The sequence below is a fragment of the Chroicocephalus ridibundus genome, chromosome 9 (genome assembly GCF_963924245.1).
Source record: "Chroicocephalus ridibundus chromosome 9, bChrRid1.1, whole genome shotgun sequence".
Classification (NCBI taxonomy): Eukaryota; Metazoa; Chordata; class Aves; order Charadriiformes; family Laridae; genus Chroicocephalus; species Chroicocephalus ridibundus.
In genome coordinates this window covers 48949563-48975056 of record NC_086292.1, presented here as the reverse complement: position 1 = coordinate 48975056, position 25494 = coordinate 48949563, and the positions used below count along the sequence as shown (strand labels likewise).

Below are 25494 nucleotides of genomic sequence, written 5' to 3'. Positions count from 1 at the left end.
AGTAGCTACTGCACAGGCAGCGGCATGGGTATTCCCTGAACATCTTCGGTTCCAAAAGCGCGGATTTACACAACAATACATTCCAGCTCCTGGCCAAACCAATTTATATTGTACATGTAATCAGGAGTCTGTAAATCAGATTTTCTAAAGTGACACCAGCCAACTGGTTCCAATATCAGGGGACACCAGCTGATCTTTAACTCTAATAATACAAGCAATATGAACGAGGAAAAAAGAAAAGGTGGCATACTTGAGATAAGACACTAATTAAAAGCTCATTTCCTTTGGAATTAGCAGTGAGCTTTCTTTAGAAGGATCTCATTACCATACATTTTATCTGTCACCTCCAATATTTCAAATTCAATATTAACATTTAAAACACAGCCGAGAAGCTACGTGTGGTTTTCAAGTAAACTTTGTTAAATATTAGCTAGATCACTTCAAAGTCCTTCTAACTCGCCGCAGGTTTGCGCACTGCTTCCCCCAGATCAAAAGCAAGGGCCGAGGCTCACCTGCGGCTCGGGCGGCCAGTACGGCACAAAGTTCAGTGGCCACAAAGGCGAGGAGGGATGAAAACGCCGGCAGCCCGCTCATCACGCAGAGGGGACATGCCACGTTCCAGCGTCGTCAAGACACTGTGAAGGAGCAGGAAGGAAAAAGGATGCCAAGAAGAGACGAGGTGAAAAAAAAACCAACAGGAGGAAAAGCTGCAAGTGTGGAGCACGGAGGGGGGAGTCAAGAAAATAGCAAGGGCTGACAGGAAAGCGAATTTCCATTTTGTGCTAGAAACGCTAAGCAAAAATCCAGCGTAACTACAGAAAAGCTAAAGTTGCACAAGGCTCGCTTTCATGAGCACATAGTCCCTAAATACAAGCGTTTATTCCCCAAATTTTATTTAGGAGCATCAGCATTTCAGCATTAGGGGGAAAAATGGCAATATCGTAAAAAAGGGGAACATCTTCCGACATTTTAGGTCTGCAGCACAAGGTTAAACTGATGAGTCAACTTGCTTTGAAAACCAGCAGAAATTAGATCTTGAAGTTTTGACTGCGGCTCAGACATGAAAGCTAGTTCATTAAAAACATACCCGAGTACTGAAGTAACCAGTTTAAGGAATACCGCAAGGAGATGCCTTTTAATCTTACGGCTCAATTAAGTGTTCAGAGAAAGAAAGCTACTTTAAATATAAACTCAGTGAAATTCCGCTTATTATTCCCCTTTTCTCACCAAAGGAGTAGAGACCCTGAACAGAAAGAAAGAAGAAAACACCAAAGACCATCATCAGGCAAAAAACCCACAAAGCAGCAGTTTTGACGATCACCTGCTCATGTTACAACAGTACCGCGGGTCACCATTGCCACTCCTGGTGAATGTTGTTTTGGGGGGCTTTTGGGTTTTTGTTTTTTTTTTTTTTTTAAAGCATCTTTTACCTATTTCTCTGAAGCAGTTGCCCCAGCCCTCCTGTTTACGGCAGCACACGCACTTGCCTGCGACCAGCGCACCTCCGGTTTTCCCTGCTGGAGTAGCACTATAGACTCAGCATTACAAATGGGAGCGCTATTGTTAAGGAATCAATTGGACAATGAAAGAGCTAAGGACACTTGTCTTACAGAAAATTACTGTCAAATGCTGCCAGACCCAGCTTTCCCTCTTTCTGGGCCACCAGCCAGTTACTAATCATTTCAGGTCCCTACTAATTTTTAGCTGTGTAACACGCTGCGTGATACAAAAGGGGCGGCTTCGTCCAGGCAGTGCTTTAGGATACTTTTATTGATCATTAAAAAAGAAGGAACTGCTACCATCCCGAATGCAGGCAGTGACATTATTGCCTGCTGAAAAGTTAAAGGACTTCCCGAGGCACCACCTGAAGGGACATGTGCCAGTATCTCCTTATTAAAGCACGTCTTTCTACCTTACTAGAGCACAGTGTCAAAAGCCATTCCACAAGCTGGGCTGCCAAAATAATCACGGAAGTTACGCCACATCCTGATAAGAAAGGATTCGCTTTTCTGAAAAGGTACAAAGAGCACCTGGATAACCGAGATGCCTTTGACCTCAATTATATTTATTGATCACCAACTGTATCAGAAGGGTCAGCGGTTCACTGAAGTGAAAAACAAAGCCTTTAAATAAAGAGAGAGCAATATTTCACCCAGATTTCACAACTATGCCAAAGAACACCTTAGTAGGGCAAGCTGCCTCTACAGATATGTTAAATATTGTTAAGGCTTGTTACAACTGGCCAAGTTTAGAGGTACATAGCGTCCTTAAAAACCTTTCTTGCGTGGCCAGCTCTAAGTAGGAGAACTATTAACTACTGGCAACTCCTGTGTCTAATGGAACAAGCCAAAACGCTCAAGTTCCTAACAGTAAAAAAAAAAAAAAAAAAAAACCAACAACACCCAACCAACAAACCACCAACTCCAAAACCCCACACTTCTGGGGTCTGAGGTGCTGCATTCCCCTGAAGCCAACAAGCACCACGTGGAAGAACTGGAAGATCACGCTCCTGTATGTACACGGATCCTCTTCAGCTACCTGGGAAGCTGCAGGTATTTGCCTTTCCAACATTAACATTTTGCTTTAAGGCAGAATATATGAGCTGAAACTTTGCATCATAATGCTACTGTCATGCATCCTTCTTAACGATTCTCAAAACGGGCAGAAGCAGAATAGCTCATGGACGCTCAGCCTTATCCGCAACTACAGCATAAGCACGTCATATTTGTGTTCTCATGACTTCATCTTACAATAAAGTGCCCAAAATCTCTTTCATTATTAGAGATCTTCCACCATTTCATGTGCAAGGTCTGCAGCAGCTGATCCGCACGTTGTATTTTGAAGGAAGACACAGTACGTATGATCCTGGCACGTACTGACCTCATTATACGAGTACTCACTTGCACTCATTCTAGCTCTTACAAAAAAACCATGGACATTAATTTCCCCCTTCCCAGAGAGCATGTTGATGAGGTTTTCTCCTCTTCACACCGTTCGAGTGGGTGTGAATTCCAGGAGGCAAAACAAAGAGCACATATAGGCCACATCTCTTTGAATTAAGTCCCATTAAGGAGGGTGACTGTTCCTGTACTAACATACCTCCAGCACAAACCCCACTTAGCTGCAGCCTTCCTAACAAAGCCGATTTCATCTCCTTACACCTGCTACCTTGAAGCACGTGGGGATCCTTCAGGTAGATATTTTACAGGTGGTTGTTACTTCCCTAATTCCAGAGAAGGGAAACCTGCTGTTTGCTGGTACGGAAGTTTCAGAGCTTGCTTGAAACAAGAGAGAAACAGAGCTTGAAACAGAGCTTGCTTGTGTTGACAGAGTCCAACACACCTTACCTTCCCAGTGAAAAAACAAAGAATAAGAAAATACTCCAAGTTGAGTTCGGCTTTACGAATGCCTGACCCAGCATCTCGGCCTTCCGACAAGTGCCTTCACAGCATCTTTGTTATACCTCAACATCTCAGGTGCAGACACAAACGCACACAAAACGCCTGGACGGAGATGAAGAGCAGCCGCGTCCCAGCAGGGACACCTCGGCTCCCACCCAGGCCACCTCGGCCCGTCCCCAGGGACGCCCCAGCTCCTGCCCAGGCCACCTCGGCCTGTCCCCGTACGCCACATTCAGAGTGAGCAGCATCTCGCTCTGCGCCAGGAGCCGACCTCTGAAGACCCTCGCACCCCTCCAGCCCAGCAGAAGCCATGTCGCACGACACAATTAAACACCATTCCTTATTCTTCCCACCGCACACAAACCTCCTCCCGTCCCACCAGCAAACACCCCACGGCAGCGCTGAGGCCAAGGAGGCAGCTCGGCCTCCCCTGGACAAAACACACGGTGTTTTACCAGGACGGGGAGGCCTCAATTAGCGCAATTACTCCTTCCAGAACTCGGTTCACCTTCAAGTGGGGCTTTTCCCGGCAAGACTCGCAGCACTGGGACCCACCAGGTGGGGAATAAAGGGCTCCTCCGCGGATCCCTCCGTTCCACAGCCCCTATTCCTGCATTTTCCCTACCGGGCTCTGAGGGAAGCCCCAAACCTCACAACGCGGGCTACGCACCCACCCCACGGCGGGGAGCCCGCCCGGCCCCGGCTCCCTCCCCAGCCCACGCGAGCGGCCGCGGGATGACACAACCCGCCGCGGGGAGAGCCCCGAGCCTGCCGTTACCGGCGGCCCGCTGAGAACAGAGGGAGCCGCCTGAGGAGGGGCCGCGGCTCCTCCGTAGAGGCTCCCCGGGGGGCAAGGAGTGGGCGCCTGCCGCCGCGGGGCGGAGGAGGCCGGGCCGGTCCCTACCTGGCGGCGCGGGCCTGGCCGGCGGCGGAACCCCAGCGCCGGGGAGGCGGGGGCGCACGGAGGGGCCGCGCCGCGCCCCGCCTTCCCGCCGCGCCGCCAATGGGAGCGCGGGGGGGGCCGGGCGCGCCGGCGGGGCTGGCCAATGGGAGGGCGCGGCGCGGGGCGCGCGGCGCGCCGTGACAGCGGCGCCGGCGGGGCGGGGAGCGGCGGCGGCGGGAGGGGCTCGCTGCACCGGGGGCACCGGCGGAGCCGCTCCCGCCCCTCCCCTCCCATGCCATCCACCCTGTGCCGGCCCCGCTCCGTTCCCCCTCAGCCACGGCCTCACCTCATCCCGCTCCGCTCCAACCGCCGGCGCGCCCCTACCTGCGCGGTGCCGCCGACATAGGTGACCGGCGGGGAGGGCGGCGAGGCCTCACGGTGACCGGCAGCGCTCGGCGGCCGCGGCGGAACCCCAACGCCGGAGGCTGGGGGGGGGTATAGTGGGGGGGGAGCGCGCGGTGCGACCCCGCCCCTACTTCCCGCGAGAACGGCGGGTGTGGGCGAGGCCCGCCGCCGGCCAATGGGATGCGGGGGGCGGGCCTGCAGGGCGCGGGAGGCGTTGCCTATTGGCTGCGTCGCGCCCCGCCCCTCGGCAGCGCGCACGTGGCGGGGGGCGGTGCGGGCGCTGCGGGGTGGGAGCGGTCGGCGCGGGGCCGGGGCTTGATTAATGTAATTAGAGGCGGGTTCGGCGGTCTTGGAGGACGGCGCCTTCCTGCGGCAGGGCAGGCCGTGGCGGGGACGGCCACCCCCGCCGCCTGGGGCGGGAATTCTCCCGGTGGGACCCGGCCGGGGCTGGGCTGCAGCTGCGCCGCGGTCCCCGAAAACTTCGCCTTTTACAAATGTTATTGTACATTTTTATTTTTTTTTTTATGCCTCGTTTTCTCTTGAAGTCAAAGTAATTGCTTGCTACGTGAACTAAATTTTACTAAAAATCGCCTCCTTTGCTGTAAAGTTGATTTCAAAAGAACACGGTTAAAATGTCGCGTAAGCGCTTGCTATAAAATGGGAATATAACTCGGATCGAACTTCAGCTGCACTCCTGAAATTAAAGCTTAATTGGGCCTTTTGCACCTGGACTAGATGTAGAAACAATTAAACTTAGTTGTGCCCTTGCACATCCACCTGGACGAGGTGTAGAAACGATTAACCGAAACTCTGATCAAATAAATTGAATTATTGAAGGATTACCGTACCGAGAGCTCATGGAAGGCGAGCAAATCCCGCAGAGGGACCGCGCTCCCGGTCTCTGAGCTAAGTACGGGATGACAAGATGTGTCCTCTGTGGAATGGCGTCGAGATAAGAGTGTGTCCAAGAGGAGCCCGAGGAGATTATTATACTAAAACATACACCCACTCATAAATAGTGAGCGTGCTAATTAAGGGGATTTCCCAGAGATGTTTAAAGCGTTGCCTTGAATGCGTGTTCAAGTAACGCATGAGTTTCTCTGGGAGGTGGTGGTGGGGAACCCCATTGAAAGCCTTGGAGAAACCCAGATAGACGACGTCCCCTGCTCGCCCCTCGTCACCCGAGCAGGTTACTTAGTCGTAGAAGGCGACCAGGTTGGTCAAGCACAATTTGCCCTCGGTGAATCCATGCTGGCTTTTCCCCATCACGTGCTTCACTTGTGATAGCCCCCGGGAGGATTCACTCCATAGCTTTCCTGGGGTCTGAACTAAGATTCATGGGCCTGCAATCTCCTGGATCCTCCTTTAAGACTGTCTTGTCGATGAGGGTGACATTAGCCTTCTTCCAGTCTTCTGGGATGTCCCCCTGATCTCCACGACTTCTCAAAGACTATGGAGAGCGGCCTCACAGCGTCAACCAGCTCCCTGAACACCCTCGGGCAGATATTGTCAGGATTTGCATCCCAACTCCTCCTTCACTGGCGGCGGGGCTGAGTTTGCACCAGCCTGGATCGCTCTTCCCAAGGCCTGGGGCCCAGCAGTGCTGGGAAAGGCGGAGGTGAAGAAGGTGTTGAGAACCTCTACCTTCTCAGCGTTGTTGGTGACTAATTCCCCTCTCCTTTTTAACAGCCGGACAATATTTTCCTTCTGTTTCTGCTTGGTTTTGTTCTGCACCTCATCCAGGCCCACCTGCCTCCAGGTCTTTTATACCACTGGAGACTCCCTGTGCTAAAATCCAGGTTTAGGGAGCTCTGGCTGGAAATGGCGGGTTGACCTTCCACTGATCTTAAATTAACCGAGTAAGAAGACATTCAGCGAGTGGCTTAATTGCAGCATTATTGTCATTGCTCATTAGCAGACGCGGGAAGGTGTTTCCTACAGGCGAGGACTCGCCTTCACCACCTCGCCCTGGGGTTGCAAAGCACCGTCCTTCGGCCTTATCTTCTCCCGTGCAAACACAGGGGAGCCCCAGCACACGGCGTGCGAGGGCTGGGAAACGGGCAGCGCTGGGACTCGGCGGGGAGTCACTGGGACGCACTTAGGTAGGCAAAAATGTGTGTAAAAAGTGCAGAACTGGGTGCTGCCCTTTGGTTCTGTGGCATGAGCTGGGGAAGGTCGTCTGCCGCGGCTCCCAAACGGCGGGATTTTGGTGGCTTTGCAGCGCAGGAATAGTCTTAAAGGAATTATTCTTTTCGCTTGCCCCAAAGACTGTTTCCATGGCGATCAACACGCGCCACACCCCCACTCCTTTGTCTAAGTTGGTCCTTAGTCTTATTTGTCACACGCCGTGAAAACAAAATCATAGGGTAAGCTGCGAGGAGATTTTAGGGTAATGAAAGGTTATTGCCTTCCGCCGTTCCTCCTGGCGCGCAGAGGCAGCGTGCCAGCGCAGCCAGCCGCGCCGAGGCATTGCCACGGCAGACGAGTTCCACGTCCCACCCGCGCTTTCGCGCGCTTTGGTGGCTGTAGCAGGTCGCGCGGAATACATCTCGCCGCTTCCGTGTGAGAAGCTCTCGAAGCGCTGTACGGGAGGCATCGTTAAATGAGGGGGGAGAATAAATAAAGCGACAGTTTCCTTCATTAAAATGCAATACTAAAAACTAATAAACAAAAACCGACTTCAAGGCCCCTTCCTGCTTGCCCCTGGCCGGCGTGACGGCACGTGGGCTTCTCCTGCCTTGCTTAAGCGCCGTTAGGGGTCTCTCCGAAAGCAAAGGGCGTCCTCGAAGTGAACGTTGTAGAGAAATCCCGCAGGTGCTCTTATTCCAGCACGGGATAAGGGATTTCAGCAGCGGCCCCGTTCTGCCCTAATGCATTTAAATAGAGCTTAAAAGATGCGGTTCGCATGCTAGGGTGAAAAAAAAAAAATTTATAAATTTACATTGCAATTATTATCTTGTTCCAGATTAGCCGCTGCGCCCTGTCTGCGAAATCCTTTCTTTCCGCCAGCCCGACGTCAAGCTCGGTTCTTCTCCGTTCCGCCTCCCCCCGCACCGGGCTCCGAGCTGGTGATTCATGTATTAATGTGTGGTTATTAGCCGAGTCCTCTACCTCCACTGCTGCGATCTGTCTCTGGCAATGGAAGGAGGAAATGAATTCTTAAAACCTCAGGAACAAATAGTCCATGCGCGGAGATCAATCCTGCTCCCGCTGACGTCAATGGAAACATTTCCATCGGCTTCAACAGGGGCAGAATTAGCCCTATATATCAGATATTAGCTTGGTTCGTAACCTCACGAAACTCCACGGAGCTGAAGGGGGAAAGCTGTACCTGCCAAAAATAACTCATGGGAATTAAGTGACTGTTAAAGGTATTTGGCTTTTGGGGGGAAAAAAGGCAACTGGGGCCGTGGGCTGTGGATGGGGGGGGCTGCCCATGACCTGGGGCCCCACTCAGCTGCTGCCTGTGCCGAGACCCCCAGCTCCTCAAATGGGGCTGTAACGAGTTACTGCTCTTTAATTAACTCCCCCATCTCATCCGTCTCCCCCCTCGAAAGCCAGGCGGGAGGGCGGCAGGGGAAGCTGGTGGCTGCGGCAGAGCCTCTCGCTCCCCCCTGCCGCGGGACGGTCCCCGACCCTCCTCTCTGCAGGGAATCACCCGCTTTCCAAACTGGTTTTACTGCCCGAAAACCAGAACTTAATTTAATTCCAAATTTAATTTAACCCCCCCGCCATCCTCCTCGTGTTCCTGGTCCTGCATCCCATGGCCCTTCCCCTGTCCCTGGCACCCCCCGCTCCTCAGTCCCCAGCTCCACCAGTTTGGGACCAGTTGTGCCGGGCACAGGAGGGGCAGGTCCCATCCCCTCCCTCTGCAAAATTCCGCACCCAAACTCCCGGCTCGGGAGCATCTCCCTCCCCTGCCCCGCCAGGCAGAGGCAACAGGAAGACCCAGAAATCACCACCGGTCCTTCGTTTCCCTAATTAGAAGCCACCAGCTAATGAGATATCATCCAAGCAAAATATTAGGAGTCGCATAATAATTATATCAATGAAATCAACAACAATTTAACAGCAAAGGTTAATTACATTTATTTAAAAATCTGATAGACAAAATGATGCTCAAACAGTTGGGCAGACTAATTGAAAGCTAATGTTGCTCCTAAATTGAATTTCAAATGAATTTTACATCCATAGTTCATTTTGCTAATTTCATTCCCTGTATCCTGTAATTTGTTGGCAGTGATTGATTACTTAAGTGAATAATATCTATGTACCAGGACCACTTAGTAATAGAATATGCCAAGGGTGATCATACTGTTAATAAATACAGTTCCTTTAAGGTTTCCCGCTCTGGGTTTCGGAGGAGCAGGGACGTGGCACCAGGGTGGCAAAGGGCTGTCGGCAGCCGTAAGCTCCTACTTTAGTTTTATTCTTAACAACACGTTGCAAAAAACCTTCTCTTGCTGACAGCAGCCGCCGCCCCCCCCCCAGCATCGACACACGGCAGCGTTTCATCACCTCTCATCTCAAATCCTCATTTTCATTTGTCAAGGGACGAAAATGGGTATATTGAGGGTTATTCAGGGAATATTCCGCGTGCTGTACTCCGTGCCAGAGGCGCTGCAGCCCGGGTGCCCTCAGCCAAACCCTCTCCCACCTGAAACCCGGTGCCGAGCCCCGCTCCGGCACTGCGGACCCCCGGCATCCCGACGCCCAGACCTGATGTCCCGGGGGCTCAAACATCACTGGAAAACCCATCAACTGGAGCGGCGGATCGGGGTAAACCCGGCAGAGCCCCAGCGCGCGCCGCCGCCGCCTCCTCTCGGCATCTTTGAAGCATCCGCTGCTGCAAGATGAATGCAATTATATCTTAATAAAATTTTAATACAGGGAATTATGCACTTTGCATCCAACCAACAATTAGCTGTTGCTATGCTACAGCCAGAGTGCAATCACAATAATGAAGCCAGCCAAGGGAAGGCATTAATCAGGAGGTATGTCATTAGCCAACCTCACCCCCTGCCTCCCCGGCTCCTGATTCGGAGCCTCCTGTTGCTTTAATGTGAAAAACAACCCCAAAAACAAAGCGGACCCCGGGCTTGGAGGGAGCAGCTCCTCTCTGGGCATCACTTCCCATCCCAGCCGTGGTTTGGTTTGGCCAAGGAGCCGAAGTTACTGGTACCCGCCTTGCTCCAGTGCCCAACTCCCCCCCCGACTTTCAACTTTCACATCTTTCAATCATTTATTCCTGGGATCCAAAGGAAACATCCGACGAACCAGAGGCGCGGAGCAAAAATGGCAGCTGACGGAGCTTCTGCGGGTGGAAGGGGAAGGAACTCGTTAATTTTTCATTCGCCGGGACGTGAGCAGCTCAGGATCCGTCGTGGCAGCGGTGACCTTGGTGTTGCCTCCATCCCGCAACCCATCACCCACCGCCCTCGGAGAGCGTTTCCCCCCAACCATCTGCTGAGCATCACCCTGCCCTCCTCTGCCCACCAGCGATGGAAAACAGCCCGGGCTGGGTACCACTGTCAGGATGAGCAGGGACCTGAAATCCTGCAAGATGCTTTGATGCTTCGGGGCAGCAAAATATACCTCCTGCGACGTGCCGGGTGGGATGCACGTCGCTGCGCTGGCCGGGGGGGGGACGTACGTCCCCCCCCCGGCCAGCGCAGCGACGTGCATCCCACCCGGCACGCGTCAAGCCCAAAAACAGGAGGAGCAACCAAATTCCTCGCGATAAACCATATGCGCGACTGGAAAAAGGCGGTGATGCGTGCTCTGGCGGGCAGCCTACCGGCGGCAGAAGGGGACACGCTCCACCTCTCGGCGTCCCCAAACCCCATCGCCTTCCTCCAAAGGGAAAATAATAAAAAAATAAAATAAAATAATAAAAAAAATAAAAATCAAAGCCCGCCCGGCTCGCAAGACCCTCCTGCCCTACAAAAGCTTCCCGCCAGGGCGGCAGCCCCGTGTCTTGGGTGTTTTGCATGATTTCTCCCCAAAATCTTTCTGCTTTGGGCGCCCCGATGCTCAAAAAAGAGCCAAATTTGCTTTATTTTGGAGTGGGTTTTTGGAGGGGTTTTTTTGGGGTTTTTTTGTTTTGTTTTTTTTTATTTTATTGGAGATGCTGCAAGCATCAGAGCGCTTCGGCACCCTGCGATTCAGCAGGGATGCGGAATGGAAATGATTATCAGCAGACGCATAATGATTCATTCTGTTTATAATTGCCTCGAAACGTAGGGAGAGCAGGGAGATGTAATTAACTCTTCTTTATGATTGAGATGAGCGTGTTTTCCTCGGCCACGTGATGCTGCCACATTATTTTTATTTTTTTCCCTGGCGTCTTTGGCAACGTGAAAGCACACAAATTGAGTCATTCCGGGAGCGTAGCTGAAAGATATCCCTGAAACACCGTAACTCCGTCTGCCAGGGTGGGGGGGGTGGCGGGGGGGAGATATTTATTTCCCCACAAGCCCCAGGAGGCTGCAGCTGTCCTGGTTTTCCCTTGGATGTGGTGAGCAGGAGCTTACATCATCCCCTGATTGAAACAGCCGCCTTAATTACAGGCCGTGGGCTGTCATTGCGGCAACGCTGGTCAACAGGCGTCCTGGTCCGTGCCCCAGCGGATCAGCCCGTGGGTCCGGGGGGTGACATCCCGGCTCCGTTCCGCAGCGTGGATCTCTTGCAAAGACCCTGAGCAGGTTTGGTTTCCTTGGCCGAAGCTTGGAAGGGAGACGGAGCCGCGATGGGGAGTGCGGAGCCGAGGCGGCTCTTTGCAGAGCGAGCTGAAGCTGGAGAACACCCCCGGAGGGATGCGGTGGGATGCAGAGGGAAGGGGAGCCCCTCTCCCACGCTGACACCGCCGGAGCAGCTCAGTTCGGTGAGCTGCCTTCCGTTTCCATCCTGCCGCTACGCCGAGGAGGCAAGGAGCCCGCATTAGCCAGGGCTAAGAAAAACTAACACTCGACTTTGGGATCTTCACCTCGTGCTGCATTTTCACGGGGAGCTGAGAGCGCGCCGCTGTCTCTCCATCCATCGCGTGGCAGCCCTGGACGTGACCCAGCGGGGATCGTTACCCAGCCCATCTATCAGGGTGTCTAGAGCAGGTTCAGCCACCGAGTTTGTGTCACGGCCCCACGTCAAATGATTTCTCCTCTCTGGCTCCAGATTTCACCGTTATCACTGGAGCCGACTGCACAGCCCAGCTCCTCCACACCGCCCAAATCAGCTACTGGTTTTAGGCTAAGTGATAAGGTTGGTGGTCCCTGTGCCGGCATCCCAGCGGGTCCGGGATGAGGCCGTTGGAGTGGACGGACAGCACGGCACAAAGGGTCACCCAAGGAACCCTGATGCCCCCCTGCCGCCCCCCTGCCCCTTTACCTCGTGCAGGAGGGGCTACGGCAGGGCTTGCAGGAAAAACAAGAGCGCGAAGGTGCGTGTCCCAATTTTGGGGGGTTTCTGCCTCGCTCAGGCCATGCCTCCAAAAGGCAGTGGGGGGGGCAGCTCCCGGCACTGTGCTGGCACTGGGGAAGAGGGGGCTCAGCCCCCGCCGCCGCCCAGGGCACCGACCTGCGCTCCCTGCTGCGTTGACACCTTCCTACAGCTGCCATGACTGCCCCGGGTGAACCAAGAGCTCACGGGCAAAGGCACAGGCAAAACGAGGAGTATCCGCGGCGCAGCTTTGCACCGTTACGGCAATGAGCCCCTCTCCTGCGAGGACAGGCTGAGAGAGCTGGGGGGGGCAAGGGCCAGCGTGGAGAAGAGAAGGCTCCGGGGAGACCTCAGAGCAGCTTTCCAGCATCTGAAGGGCGCCTACAAGAAGGCTGGAGAGGGACTTTTTACAAGGGCATGTAGTGACTGGACAAGGGGGAATTGCTTCAAAGTGGAAGAGGGGAGATTTAGATTAGACATTAGGAAGAAATTTTTCCCCCTGAGGGCGGTGAGCCCCTGGCCCAGGTTGCCCAGAGGAGCTGGGGCTGCCCCATCCCTGGAGGGTTCAAGGCCAGGTTGGACGGGGCTTGGAGCAACCTGGGCTGGTGGGAGGTGTCCCTGCCCAGGGCAGGGGGTGCCACTGGGGGGGCTTTAAGGCCCCTTCCCACCCAAACCACTCTGTGATTCTATGACCCAGGACGGGGTGGATGCTGTGATGGGCTCTGGAAGGCAGCGGGGTTCGGGCATCAAATCCCTGCCCAAATGGCCCCAGCAAGGAGGAGGGAGGGAGCAGGGGGGAAGCAAAGCTCTGGATGGGGCAAGCGCCGAGGGGCAGGGCAGGGCACCGCACCGGCTCTGTGGCCCAGGGCATGCTGATGGCCACCCCAACCGCGCTGGGCTCCTGTCCCCCTCCAGCATCCACACCAGTCAGCACCCATTCTGCACAGCACGATGGCCCGGGGACCACGCGGTGCAGGATGCCGCGCGCTGTGGGCTCCCCCTGCACCGAGGGGTGCCATCCTGCCCCCCGGCGCGGCTGGGGGCTCAGAGTCTCCCCAGGGTCCCTCGGCACCCACCTCGTGCCATGCCGTGCCAGGCTGTGCCGGGACGGCCGGGAGCACACTGTGCCGGCAACAGGCGGCTCCTCTGGCCCTTCATTAGACTTTGATTCCCCCACGGGCCACTTTGCCATCAGCCGAGTGTCTCGTCTACATTAATCTTTCCTTTTTGTGTTTTTGGGTTTTTTTTACACAAAAGCATCAGCGTATTGCACAGGTGGCCCCTAAGAGGCCGTATAAGGCAGGCAGGGAGGGCAGCTTCCCACCAGCGTTTGTTTTGGGCAGCGATGGGTCCCCGTGGGCCATCACTGCCCCCAGCACCGCCGGCCACAGGCGGGGACATCCCTGCACCCCCCAGCCCAGCGCGTCGGATGTCCCCCCGTCCCACCGGCCACCCCGAGGCGGGCGGGCTGCGCTGGCCCCCCGCGGCACCGCCGAAATATCTGCTTTTCTAGCGGAAAAAGAGGCAAACCCCCCTCCTGCGCTGCAAGCCAGGCGGGCAGGGCTGCGGCCGGTCTGCCCTCGGGCGGGGGGGGGGTCCGGGGGGGTCCCGGCCAGCGCAGCCCCGGCCCCGGGCGGCCGCACGGCCCCGGTTGCCGAGTCTGCAGTGCCCTCCTGTGGGCACCGCACACCGGGTGCCCGCCACCCCCACGGGCTCCAGCACCCCGTCCCCTCCGTCCCAGAGCCCGGCAAGGGGACGCAGGACCCGTCCCCTCCGTCCCAAAGACCTGCAAGGGCATCCCCTCCTTCCCAGAGCCCTGCAAGGTGATGCAGGACCCTGTCCCTTACATCCCAAAGCCCTGCAAGGTGATGCAGGACCCCGTCCCTTACATCCCAAAGCCTTGCAAGGTGATGCAGGACCCTGTCCCTTACATCCCAAAGCCCCGCAAGGTGATGCAGGACGCCATCCTCTCCATCCCAAAGCCCTGCAAGGTGATGCAGGATCATATTCCCTTCATCCCAGAGCCCTGCAAGGGGATCCTCTCCATCCCAAAGCCCTGCAAGGTGATGCAGGACCCTATCCCCTCCCTCCCAAAGTCATCAAGGTGATGCAGAACCCCATCCTCTCCCTCCCAAAGACCTACAAGGGGATGCAGGACCCCATCCCCTCCCTCCCAAAGTCGGCAAGGTGATGCAGAACCCCATCCCCTCTCTCCCAAAGACCGACAAGGGGATGTAGTACACAGTTCCCTCCATCCCAAAGCCCAGCAAGGTGATAGAACCCCATCCTCTCCATTCCAAAGCCCTGCAAGGTGCTTATGGACCCCGTCCCCCCCATCCCAAAGTGCTCTGGGGCATTGGTTATTTCCCCCTCAAAACCTCTACACGGATGCTCCAGGACACCCATCTCCTCCACCCAAAATGGCTCCAGGACTGCATCCCCTCCACCCCAAAGCCCCATGGCCGAGCTCAGCCCCTTCCTCTCCCCGTCCCTTGCTGTGCATCCCACCCTCCCCAGCTTTGACTGAGAGACAGCCTGGAGCCAACACGGGCCGCGCAGCAGGATCCAGCCACCAGAGCCCATCACCCGGCATCAGGGCTGGCAGGGGCAGGCAGGGAGGCGAGGGCCAGCGGTTAGAAGTTTTCTTTGAAGAAGCGGAAGCCGAAGTGCTCGCAGTGTGCCCTGATGACTTTGGCAAGCGCTGGCGAGCCACAGAAGAAGACCTGGACTTTCCCTTTCTTCTCCTCCGCCACCTTCCCAAACACCTAGGGCACAGGCGAAAGGAGAAGAGGAGGTGGAAGGGAGAAGAGAAGGTGGTGGCACAGCCCGCTCCCCTCCCAGCGATGGCCAGATCCCTGCTGCCTGCTTTAGCAGGTGCTGCCCGGCACAACTCAGCCTCCCCGTGCTCCCCAGCACTCCCACGGGAGGGATATCCCAGGAATATCCAGGTCTGGGTATCCCAGTGCATCCTCCTGCTCTAAAATGGGTCTCTCCCGCGGGGTCTCTCCCGCGGTGTCCCTCCACAAAGAGCGGGTCTGGGGGACACGGCGCCCTCCCCACGAGCGTGCTGTCGGCAGCGGGGCAGGGCCAGCCCTCACCTTGCTCCAGTCGGGGCGGCCGGGCTGGGTCCTGGTCCGCAGCCCCGTGATGGAGTCCCTCTGCTCCTTGGCGGCCAGCAGGTCCAGGGCCATCTGCAGCCCGATCGCCTTCATGTCATTCTTGCTGAGCGCCGACGTCATGTACATGTGCATCTCCAAAAACGGCTCTAGGTGTTCAAGCAGAGCCCGGCTGCAGACGGGGAGTCCGGCCCCACGCCATGCCCCCTCGGGTCAGGGTGGGCTCTGCGGGGGGTGATACCAAGCACAGGGCTGGGCACCCCCAGGTCAGGGGGCTGTGGTGGCCGGCCCCTGCCTCCCGCTCACCTCCCGGCTCTTGCTCAGCCTGCTCCATTTCCAGCTTGGTTAGCAGGCTGACGAACCACTCAAAGTGCTTCTGGTCCCGATTTATCCAGATAAAGTCGACCTGAAAGGACACAGCAGCCTTTGGAGCTGTCAGCACGGGGGCCAAATCCAGCCACCCACCGCCCCAGACCTCCTGGACTGGGAAGGGATGCTTGTGGGATCTCCACCCCCGTGACCCTGCAAGCCCCCTTGTCACTGTCCCCAGGGTTAACCTTGGTCCCCCTCTGCCTGCTCCTACCTTCCTGAGCGTCATCTCCTCGTCCCGCAGGTCCTCGCACCACGAGTAATGGCAGCTGGGGCAGCTCTGCTTTCGCCGGCGGTACCTGCACGGGCAGACACAGCCCTGCCCGCCCCACCACCTGCACCCCGCACACCCCAGCAGACCTTCGCAAGGAGACCCCAAGCACCCGTTCCTCACCATCTCCAGGCCAACCTCCTGCCAGCGGGTCTCCCTGCAGCAGAAATCCCCAGGGAAAAGCCTGACATGGAGGGAGGACCCAGCTGTGGGTCTCGTGGACACGCGTTATGAGTCCCAAGGTTAGAAGCGAGGAGGAGCCACGATGGGTGCTGCCCCATGGTGCTCATCCCGCAGGGAGAAGTGTTGGAGGACGGGTCTACCGCGGCGTACGTCATGCCTTGTGCCTCCCAAAGCGACGCCAGAGCTCGTACTGGGGATCTGCTGGCGCGACCGCAGCCCGAGCTGCTGCAACGGCACCAACCTGTACATGATGCTCTGCAGAATGGAGGCGAAGGGGGTGATGCCGATGCCTGCGCCGATGAGCACGGCGTGCTCCGAGGTGAAGATCCTCCGCGTCGGGGTCCCGTAGGGGCCGTCGATGTAGCACTAGGAGAGACAAGAAAGTCGTGGATAAACCCAGCAGCCCGCGGGTGCTAAAACAACTCGTAAGCTGCGGATAGGAGCAGGGTTTAGTGCACAGGGGGCACTGCAGGCTTGTGGAGCACAGGGGCTACACGCATGGGGTGACCGGGCACACGTGTGGGTCCCCCCGGGGATGCTGAGCACAGCCCTGCTCACCAAAGCTGGGGAAGGACCGGGACATCCCTCACCTTGATGCTGCAGAGCCGATGGGTCTCACCCAGCCCCGTGGACACCTGCTAGGTAAAGAGAGCAGTGAGCGTCTCCTCCTGCCTACCCCTAACCCCTCCGTGACAGCTAACGCTGACCCTCTTGTTCCCTGGGTTTGTTTTTTGGGTGTTTTTTTCTGGGCTGTGCACACCGCTTCCAGCCGCATCCCTCGATGCCAAGCTCGGTGCGGTGCCCGCACTTCTGCTGGGACACCCCACACACGTCCCACGCCGGGAACCCGCCACCTGATGGTGTTGTCTGGATCGTAGTTGGGTTGAGTATTGATTAAAAAGGCAATTATCCAGATCCCCACGCAGGCTGGGGGGTGAGTAAGAGGTTTACAGCGACCACGATGGCGCGGGCGGTGGGAGCAGGCGTGGGGAACCTCTGCTCACCGGGGCGCAGACAGGAGCAAAAGAGAGCCAGGGAGAGAAACTCAGTACAACCGGCGCATGTAAATTCGTTATCTGCAGGGACTGCTCCGCCAGCCCAGACAGAATCAATATCCTGAGAGCTTTTCATATCGGGGGATAAAAGCCACTAACGGTGGCGCTCAGCAGCCTGGAAGCGTATGAAGTTTCTTTTAAAAAGAGCTTCTTAATGAGTTTCGGCCCATGCGGGATGGAAGCCGCGCTTCCCCTTGTTTCTGCAGGCTGGGCCTCCAGTCGCTGCCGTGTTGATGAGAGCAGAGACCCCCCTCCCACCCCGCAGGCCCCGGGGGCTCTGCCTCTGCCCCCCGGGGAGGGCGCGGGGCTGGCGGTGCTGGGCGAGGGCGGGAGACGGTGCTCACCCCCCCCGCCGGCAGGTCCTCCTCTCCCGGGGCAGCAGCACTGGTGGCTCTGTACGACATCAGCTGAACGTCTCCGTCCCCTCCGGTGGCCACGGACCCCTGCTCCGAGCCAGCCCTGCTGCAGAGACCTTCCTGGAAGGCAAAGGCCAAGGCATCGCTGGCTGCGCGATGCTCGCCGGCATCTGATGGCCCATCCACCGGGGTCACACGGCCTCGGCGGAGGGTGGGACACGAAGTCCTCCAAGGCAGCACGAGCGCCTTGCGGAGGACACGCAGCAGGAGAGGTGCCCCATGCCCAGCCTGGTGCCGCACGGGTGGCTGAGAACTGGGGCGCCCCCGGGGGGAGCCGCTCGGCAGAGAGCGCCCAGCCCGACCTGTCCTCAATTCTTCGCTTTTTTGGAGCTGGGCAGGGAGAGCCCGCGGGGCAGAGCCCTCCCCACGTGCCAGACAAGGACATCAGCTTGAGAAACCCATGGGCGCGCTGGGGGTGCTCAGCTTGGCAAAGCTGCATGGCAAACCTCTGCCAAGCAGCAGCATTCCACGGCCTGACCCCTGCGTTTGCCAAAAGCTGAGCCCCGTCCGCACCAACCTGCGCCCAGCGCCGGCATCTCTTCTCCCTCAGGCTCCTGCTGAGCGGTTTTGGCTCCGGGCTGGGCAACTCGGGCTGCTGGAAGTATTCGTACAGCTTGTTGGTCCACTGGCCCAGCGACCTGATGTGCAGCCAGAGGGTCTCTGCAGGATGAAGCGGGGCAGGGGGTGGGCATCCTCCGTAAGGCACTGCCCTGCCGCCCCCAGCACCGCGGGCTGGGCACCGCACAGCTCCGGCCCCAGGTGCAGCAATCCCCACCTCATCCTCCTCCATCTCTGCCCTGGGCTTGCAGCAGGGGACTGGGCTTGCTCCAATAGCTGGGTGAAGCCCAAATCCCAAACCTTGGGCACCCACGGAGCCGGGCAGGGTATTCAGGTGCCATTCGCTCCCCGTGCCTTGCTTGAAATAAGCCAAACGCATGTTTTTACGCGGCACTTATGCACGGGCAGAGGTTGAGGCAACCATGAAGGCACGCTGCCCTGCTCCATGGGCATGGCCACCTCCTCGCGCCACCCTCAGAGGGGATCCAGCTGTCCTTGTGGGGCTGGTGTGATGCAAAACATCATCCCGGTGATGCAAAACATGCCGGTGATGCAAGATGAGGAAAGGATCGGCCATCACCTTGCTGCTCGGGAGCGCTGCTGATGGTGAAGGGGTGCCACTCGTAGGTGGCGATGGCCGGGATGTTCAGGTAGACATAGTCTCCGGGCTCGTAGCGGAAAAACTGCGGTCTCTCGATCACAAGGTGAGTCACCTGGAGAAAAAGGAGAGCAGAGAAGCTGGGAGCATCCAGCAGGCACGTCGCGCTGGTCCGTCTCCGCCGGGGCAGCGTTCCCGCAGCCCACCAGCACCCGGGTCTGTGTCTCCCGTTTTCCAAAGCAGCCGGCATGAGGCGGACGCACGGCTTCGACCCCAGAAAAGGGTTTGTTCTCCCATTCACTGCCCAGCTTCGCTATCAAACAAAAATCTCGGCTAGGGCTGGCCTCGAACAGCAATTTTTTTTGAAGAAACTAAGAGCCAAAGCAGTTTTCATTTTATCTTTTGTTTTCCTGTGAGTTTAGGTTTTGGTTTGGTTTTTTTTTTTTTTTTTTTTTTACTTGCACAACAGGCAAAAATTCTAAATTTAAAAAAAATTGCTTGAAAACAAATATCGCTTTCACTTTTTTGCTGCAAAGGTTCCCCGACGCAGCCCGAAGCAACGCAAACCCGCGTCTTTTCCATGCAAACTGCTCATTGCACCCCGTCCCTCCCGCGCATGGCCGGGGGAGCATCCCCCTTCCAGCTCACGATATTAAAGGTGTTTCTGTGAGATGCGGCACCTTCATTCCCGCTCTCAGAAGAGCTGGGGGGGTGTGGGAAGGGGTGTGGGAAGGGGTGCAGACCTTGGAGGGGAGCAGGTTGACCTCCACGATGCGCAGCCCCCCAGCGCGCCGCCAAGCCAAGCCCGCCACCTTCTCCAGCGCAAAGAGGCAGCCGGGAACCGCAAACCACTTCCAGAAATGGGGGCCGTGGAGGATGAGGAGGGTCCAGACGGAGATGTAGGAGAGGTGGGTCCAGTAGAAGACCTGTGGGCAGGGAGCAGGGGGGCACAGGGCGGGCTGAGGGGGAACCGAAAGCGGTGGAGCCAAACGGTGCTTCCTGGCGAGGCGGCGCTGGGGCACCCCAACAAGCAAAGGCAGCTCAAACGGTAAAGAATCCCAGATTCCCAGAGCGGTGGGGGTGGGAAGGGCCCTCTGGAGATCACCCGGTCCCACCCCCTGCCAGAGCAGGGTCACCCACAGCAGGTGGCACAGGGACGCCTCCAGGCGGGGTTGGGATGTCTCCACAGACGGAGACTCCCCCACCTCTCTGGGCAGCCTGTGCCAGGGCTCTGCCACCCTCACAGCAAAGAAGTTCCTCCTCGTGTTTAGGTGGAACTTCCCATGGGCAAGTTTGTGCCCGTTACCCCTTGTCCTGTCGCTGGGCACCACTGAGAAGAGCCTGGCCCCATCCTCCTGACACCCCCCCTTTAGCTATTGATGAGCATTGATGAGATCCCCTCTCAGCCTGCTCTTCTCCAGGCTAAGAAAAGCACGGAAACCCCAAAACTGCAAACCTGAGGAGCATTGGATGGTCCAAGGGAAGCACCAGCTCACGAGCTCTCCCCCGACATGGGGCAGCCCAGGGCTGGGCACCCCCCACCGGACCCTCCCCCTGCTGCCCTGCTCCCCAACATGGAGCAGCTTTGGCACCGCTGGGGCTCTCCCGGTCGCGCGGGGCCGCGGCAGGACCCACCTCAAAGTGGCCGCTCCGTCGAATGCAGGGGCTGGAGAAGGCGAGCATGGCGGCCAGCAGCCCCTGCAGCGCCAGCCCCGTCTGCGAGGCCGTGCCGCCCAGGCCGCCCGCGCCGGGCCGTGCCGACAGCAGGTACTCGGCGAGGGCATGGCGCCCGTCCTGCCGCGCCAGCCTGCCTGGGCACACGCAGGGTCAGGACGGGGCGCGGGACACCCGCAGCACCCACCCGCGGCGCACCCAGATTTCTGCTGCACCCACCCAGCTCTTGCCAATTACATTATTTTAATTTGTTTTTTCTAACTAAGAAGCGCCCAAGTGCTTTGCTCGGACATGTTGAAAAAATGCAACATTTCTCCTTTCTGGAGCCCGTTCTCGGGCTCAGCATCGTTGCAAGGGGGGCATTTCGCAGGAGGGTGGGTAGTGCGAGCAGACGTGCTCCCCCCTTGTGTTGCTCATGCCCCCGAGCGGGGGGTGCAGCCCTGGCACCCCGCCGTGGGGTGATGGGAGGGGCCATGGGGCGCAGGGCTGTGGGGCACAGACCCCACTCGGGAGCTGCGTGGGGGGTGAGCGGGAGCCCCCCCGCTGCCGGCTGGGGAGCCGCTAGAGGGGGATCACAGCCAGTGCACAGACCGTGCGGCACCGCACGCACCCTCTGGCTGCCCGCACCCTGCCTGCGGCCTCTCAGCCCCCCTGGGCATGTGCACCCCCCTCCCCAGGGCTTGCATCCCCCTCCCCGGGACATGTGCACACCCAGGACACATGCATCGCCTTCGTGGAGAATATGCGTGCCCCCTGGGACACATGCGTCCCCTCCCTGGGACATCTGCATCCCATCCCCGGGATATCTGCATCCCGCCAGGACATAAGCATGCCCCCATGGGACATCTGCATCCCGTCCCTGGGACACCTGCATCCCTCCAGGACACAAGCATCCCCCCTGGCACATATGCATCCCCTCCCCGGGGCATCTGCATCCCACCCCCAGGACATGTGCATCCCCCTGGGATACCTGCATCCCCTCCCTGGGACATCCGCATCCCTCTGGGACATAAGCATCCCCCCATGGGACATGAGCGTCCCTTCCCCGGGACATCCGCATTCCCGTGGGACACGAGCATCCACCCTCGGGGCTCGGTCCAGGCCCCCTCAACTTTTTGTTGGTGCAGTGTGGGTGATGCCCCCTGCACCGAGGGGCATTTTCCACTTTAGCAGAGGGACTGGAAGGGGGGAACCCCCCACAGGGTTGATGGGGCGCGTTAGAGCGGGTGCTGCCCGAGACAAACCCCTGGCAGCCGAAGGGCCTCCCCTGCCCGGGAGCTGCTACTTACTGAAGTTGGCGACGTGGGCGCCCGTGTGAACGGCTGCCAGCGCCAGCACCACATACCCCACCAGCTGGTGGAAAACGACGTGCTGGTCCAGTGGCAAAACCTTGGCGATGGGGGTAGCTCGCAGCCAGGTCAGGCACCTCCGCAGCATCAGCACCTCCGGGAGAGGGGCAGTCAGAGATGCCGGGGACAATCAGAGATGTTGGGGGGCTCAGCCAGGGGCTGGTCCCCCGGGGCTCCAGAGCCAGCTCCCTGCTAATACAGCCTGGAGAGCACCCAGAGGCAGAAATCAAGGACCCATCTGCAGGGTGCCATAAGTGCCCTCGTCCCAGAGAGCTCACATCCTCCCTAACCCATTATTTATTTATAAATAAGAGGAGACAGCCTGGTCCCACAACCGCAAAAGTTCACAGGCTCCGATTACTGCCCTCCAAGGAGCCCCTGGCACAGGGAGAAGGTCCTAGCGTAAACGTGACCGTAAACAGCCCAGGTAACCATCACCCCGCGCCCCCCACCAGCTCAGCATCCCTCCTGCCACCCGGCACTCACTGCGAGGAAGGAGCAGTTGAAGTTCAGGCACTGCCCGCAGCCCCGGGCCACCACCAGCCACCCGCCGAGGCCGGCGTGCCGCAGGGCAGCCAGGGCGAAGAGCAGGAGGTTGAGGCTGATGTAGCCCCCCAGGAAGGCGAGCTTGCCGCGGTGGTTGTGCCAGTACGCCCGGGTCAGGTAGCGCGGCCGGCAGCTCCTCTCCGTGGGCGGCGGGGGCTTCAGCCAGCTCGCTGCACTGGGAGCGGAGGCATCGGCTTGCTCCTTGCCCGGAAAAAGGGGGAAGCCGGCGCAGTCCCACACCCAGGCTGGCACTCATCCCTGCATCTGAGTCCTGCCCCCAGCGTGGCATCATCCCAGCGCCATCCCTGCACCCATCCCAGCACCATCCCTGCACCCGTCCCTACATCCGAGCCCTGCACCTATACCAGCACCATCCCTGCACCCATCCCAGCACCATGCCTGCACCCGTCCCTACATCCGAGCCCTGCACCCATCCCTACATCCGAGCCCTGCACCTATACCAGCACCATCCTTGCACCATCCCTGCACTTATCCCTACATCCGAGCCCTACATCCATCCCAAAACCAGCCCTGCACCTATCCCTACATCCGAGCCCTGCATCCATCCCAACACCTATCCTCACATCCAAGCCCTGTCCCCATCCCAGCAGCATCCCTGCAGCTATCCCTACATCCATCCCAACGCCATCCCTGCACCTATCCCAGCACCATCCCTGCATCCATCCCAATGCCATCCCTGCACCTATCCCAGCACCATTCCTACATCTGAGCCCTGCATCCATCCCAATGCCATCCCTGCATCCGTCCCAATGCCATCCCTGCACCCGTCCCTACATCTGAGCCCTGCATCCATCCCAACACCATCCCTGCACCCATCCCTACATCCAAGCCCTGCATCCATGCCAACACCTATCCTCACATCCAAGCCCTGCCCCCATCCCAGCAGCATCCCTGCAGCTATCCCTACATCCACCCCAACGCCATCCCTGCACCCATCCCAGCACTATCCCTACATCCGAGCCCTGCATCCATCCCAGCACCATTCCTGCACCCATCCCAGCACTATCCCTACATCCGAGCCCTGCATCCATCCCAGCACCATTCCTGCACCCATCCCAGCACTATCCCTACATCCGAGCCCTGCATCCATCCCAGCACCATTCCTGCACCCATCCCAGCACTATCCCTACATCCGAGCCCTGCATCCATCCCAGCACCATCCCTGCACCCATCCCAGCACTATCCCTACATCCGAGCCCTGCATCCATCCCAACACTATCCCTGCACCCAGCTTGGCACCGCAAGGCACTTGAGTCGCTCCCAGTACCTTATGGCCTGGGCACCCCATGAGAACCTTAGTGAGGGCATAAATCCCATGTTTTTCCCTCCACTCAGGAGGAAAAATGTGCTCACAGGGGAACCCGCAGCCCCACGGGAGTGCCGGAGGGCCCCCCCGTCACAGCTACCTGATGGTCAAGTTCTCCATGACCTCTGGGAAACCCTCCAGCTCCTCCCGGAGCTCCTCGAAGGTGATGGAGCCGCTGTGGTCCTTGTCGGCGGCCTCGAAGAGTGCCCAGGTGAGGTCTGCCAGCCGCTCCTCGGGCAGGGCTATGGCGCTCTCCCGCAGGCACCACCGCAGCACCAGGCGCAGCTCGTCGGGGTCGATGCAGCCGCTGCCTGCGCGGGGCGAGCGGGCGCCGCAGCGGGTCACGGCAGGGACCCCCCACGCGCTGCCGCACCCCGACAACCCCACGGTTCTACCTTCACCTTGCACCTTTGATGCAGAAATCACCTCCCCTTAACGCACGCAGGCTCTTTGGGAGGAAGGACCGTGCCATTGCTTATAAATCAGCTGGTTTTTTAAAGAAAGGCGACGTAATGGGCCGTTTCCCCGCAGCAGCCGCGTTGCCGCCTGGCTGGCAGAGCTCGGCGCTAGCAAAGCCACGCAGACGCGCTTATCTGGCAGCCAGGCACGAGGGCAAACCAGACGGGCAAGCGGCTCGGCTCTCAGTTCTTCGGCCAGCATTTTCTGCCCAAGCAGGTCCGAGCAGGAAAAGCAGCTCAAGAAGAGCTTTGCTTTTGTTATTTCCAGCTTTCCCAGCCCATGGAGGAAGAAGGGAGCGGGCTGGGATTTGCAAATATCAAGGGGTCTGAGAGCTGATGCCTGTGCGGAGCAGGGAGGGCTCCTCTCCGCGGCCGAGGGGGAAAGCAAATTGTGGGAATTCCTGCCGGGTGGCTGGTTTAACTGCTGGTTTTCAGGTGGATTTGTGCCAGATAGACGCTTACCTTTAACGGATATCCAGCAGCGAAGACCCACCTCCCCCCTTACCCAGCTGTGCTTAACCCCAGAGGGGACCAGCACCGAGCCCGAGGGGCGATGCCGGCACTTGGATGCTCAGAGGAGAGCCGCGCCGCCTTGCAACTTTGTTCAAAAAAAACCCCACAAATTAACCTGTTTTTCATCATCTTACCATCCACGTCGTAAACCTGGAAGAGGAATCTCAGCTTGTCCGTCTGGCTCCCGTGCACGAGCAGGCTCAGGGCTTTCAGCAGCTCCTCCAGACTAATGGTCCCGCTCCCGTCCGAGTCGAAGAGCGCGAAGAACCTCTCGGCGAAGAAGGACTGCGGGGAGGGGGACAAACGCTCTCACGTGGTGGCGGTGGGATGCTCTCCCACCGGCCGGGTCCTGACGCTACAAACAAACCTCTCGCCACCAGCCACGGGAATCGTCTGGCAAAAGCTGAAAGTCACGGGGACGGTCCGAAAACGGGAGGGAGGGACGAAGGCTGCCGTTTCGCAGGGGTGTATTGGCACCGCAGCCGGAGGGGGCTGCCCGGGGAAGGGAGGGAGCCCAGGGGACACGGGATGGGATGGGACGGGGCGACAGGCAGCTGGGAGGGAATATTCACTGGGAATAGCCAAGCGTGTTCAAAGACAGACTGTGGATATCCAATCGATTTTGCATTGCGGGTGGTTAATCCATGTTTTCCACTCTCGCTTGCTGCAGCGTACCTCCAGGTTTCTCTCTCCCGCAACATCATGCGATTCTATTTTTTAAGCTTAATTTTCTCGAAGTACAATAAGAGACCACAGCTCGGTGTCGGGCTGCCCGGAGGAAGGGACCCCACACCCCGGCCCCCCGCGGGAGCGCTCACCTCCTTCACTTGCAGAGCACTTTTGAATTCTTCCAAGTTGATTTCTTTGTGCTCCCCCGCGATGTTCCCAAACTGCTTCCTCACCCGCCGCAGCCACTCGGCATCCTCAGCCGCGCTCAT

The 25494-nt window shown here is 58.2% G+C and overlaps 2 protein-coding genes across 8 annotated transcripts in view; both read right to left on the bottom strand.

Annotated features, from left to right (window-relative positions):
• GLCE (glucuronic acid epimerase) overlaps window positions 1–4774 on the bottom strand; it is a 57541-nt gene extending 52767 nt beyond the window's left edge. For 4 of the 6 annotated variants that reach the window (XM_063346194.1, XM_063346192.1, XM_063346195.1 and 1 more), the window contains exon 1: window positions 4306–4356. The gene's annotated coding sequence lies outside the window, so the exon portion shown is untranslated. The other 2 variants (XM_063346190.1, XM_063346189.1) reach the window with 2 other exon arrangements.
• A 9955-nt stretch (window positions 4775–14729) lies between these two features.
• Window positions 14730–25494, bottom strand: NOX5 (NADPH oxidase 5). 2 transcript variants are annotated; one of them, XM_063346469.1, is made up of 15 exons: window positions 25375–25494; window positions 24664–24841; window positions 23686–24016; window positions 22199–22433; window positions 21653–21806; window positions 20325–20500; window positions 19433–19615; window positions 18672–18804; window positions 18051–18193; window positions 16653–16697; window positions 16304–16428; window positions 15823–15907; window positions 15546–15645; window positions 15222–15388; window positions 14730–14888 (listed from the first exon to the last, which is right to left on the bottom strand). In XM_063346469.1, exons 1-15 carry the CDS (start codon window positions 25492–25494, stop codon window positions 14757–14759), a joined length of 2307 nt encoding a protein of 768 aa, XP_063202539.1. In that variant the 3' UTR covers window positions 14730–14756. The 2 variants fall into 2 exon arrangements, with proteins under 2 accessions (XP_063202539.1, XP_063202540.1); XM_063346470.1 differs by having other exon boundaries at window positions 23686–23896; window positions 24691–24841.

What these genes read in the sequence shown, in the direction of transcription:
- NOX5 (XM_063346469.1), bottom strand. Translation starts at nt 25,494, where the DNA reads ATGAGCGCGGCTGAGGATGCCGAGTGGCTGCGGCGGGTGAGGAAGCAG. An exon ending in GATGAAAAACAGGTTAATTT is followed by an intron (nt 24,017 to 24,663) that starts GTGGGGTTTTTT and finishes GCGTGCGTTAAG; the next exon opens with GGGAGGTGATTTCTGCATCA. An exon ending in CAGCGCTCCCGAGCAGCAAG is followed by an intron (nt 18,194 to 18,671) that starts GTGATGGCCGAT and finishes TTCATCCTGCAG; the next exon opens with AGACCCTCTGGCTGCACATC.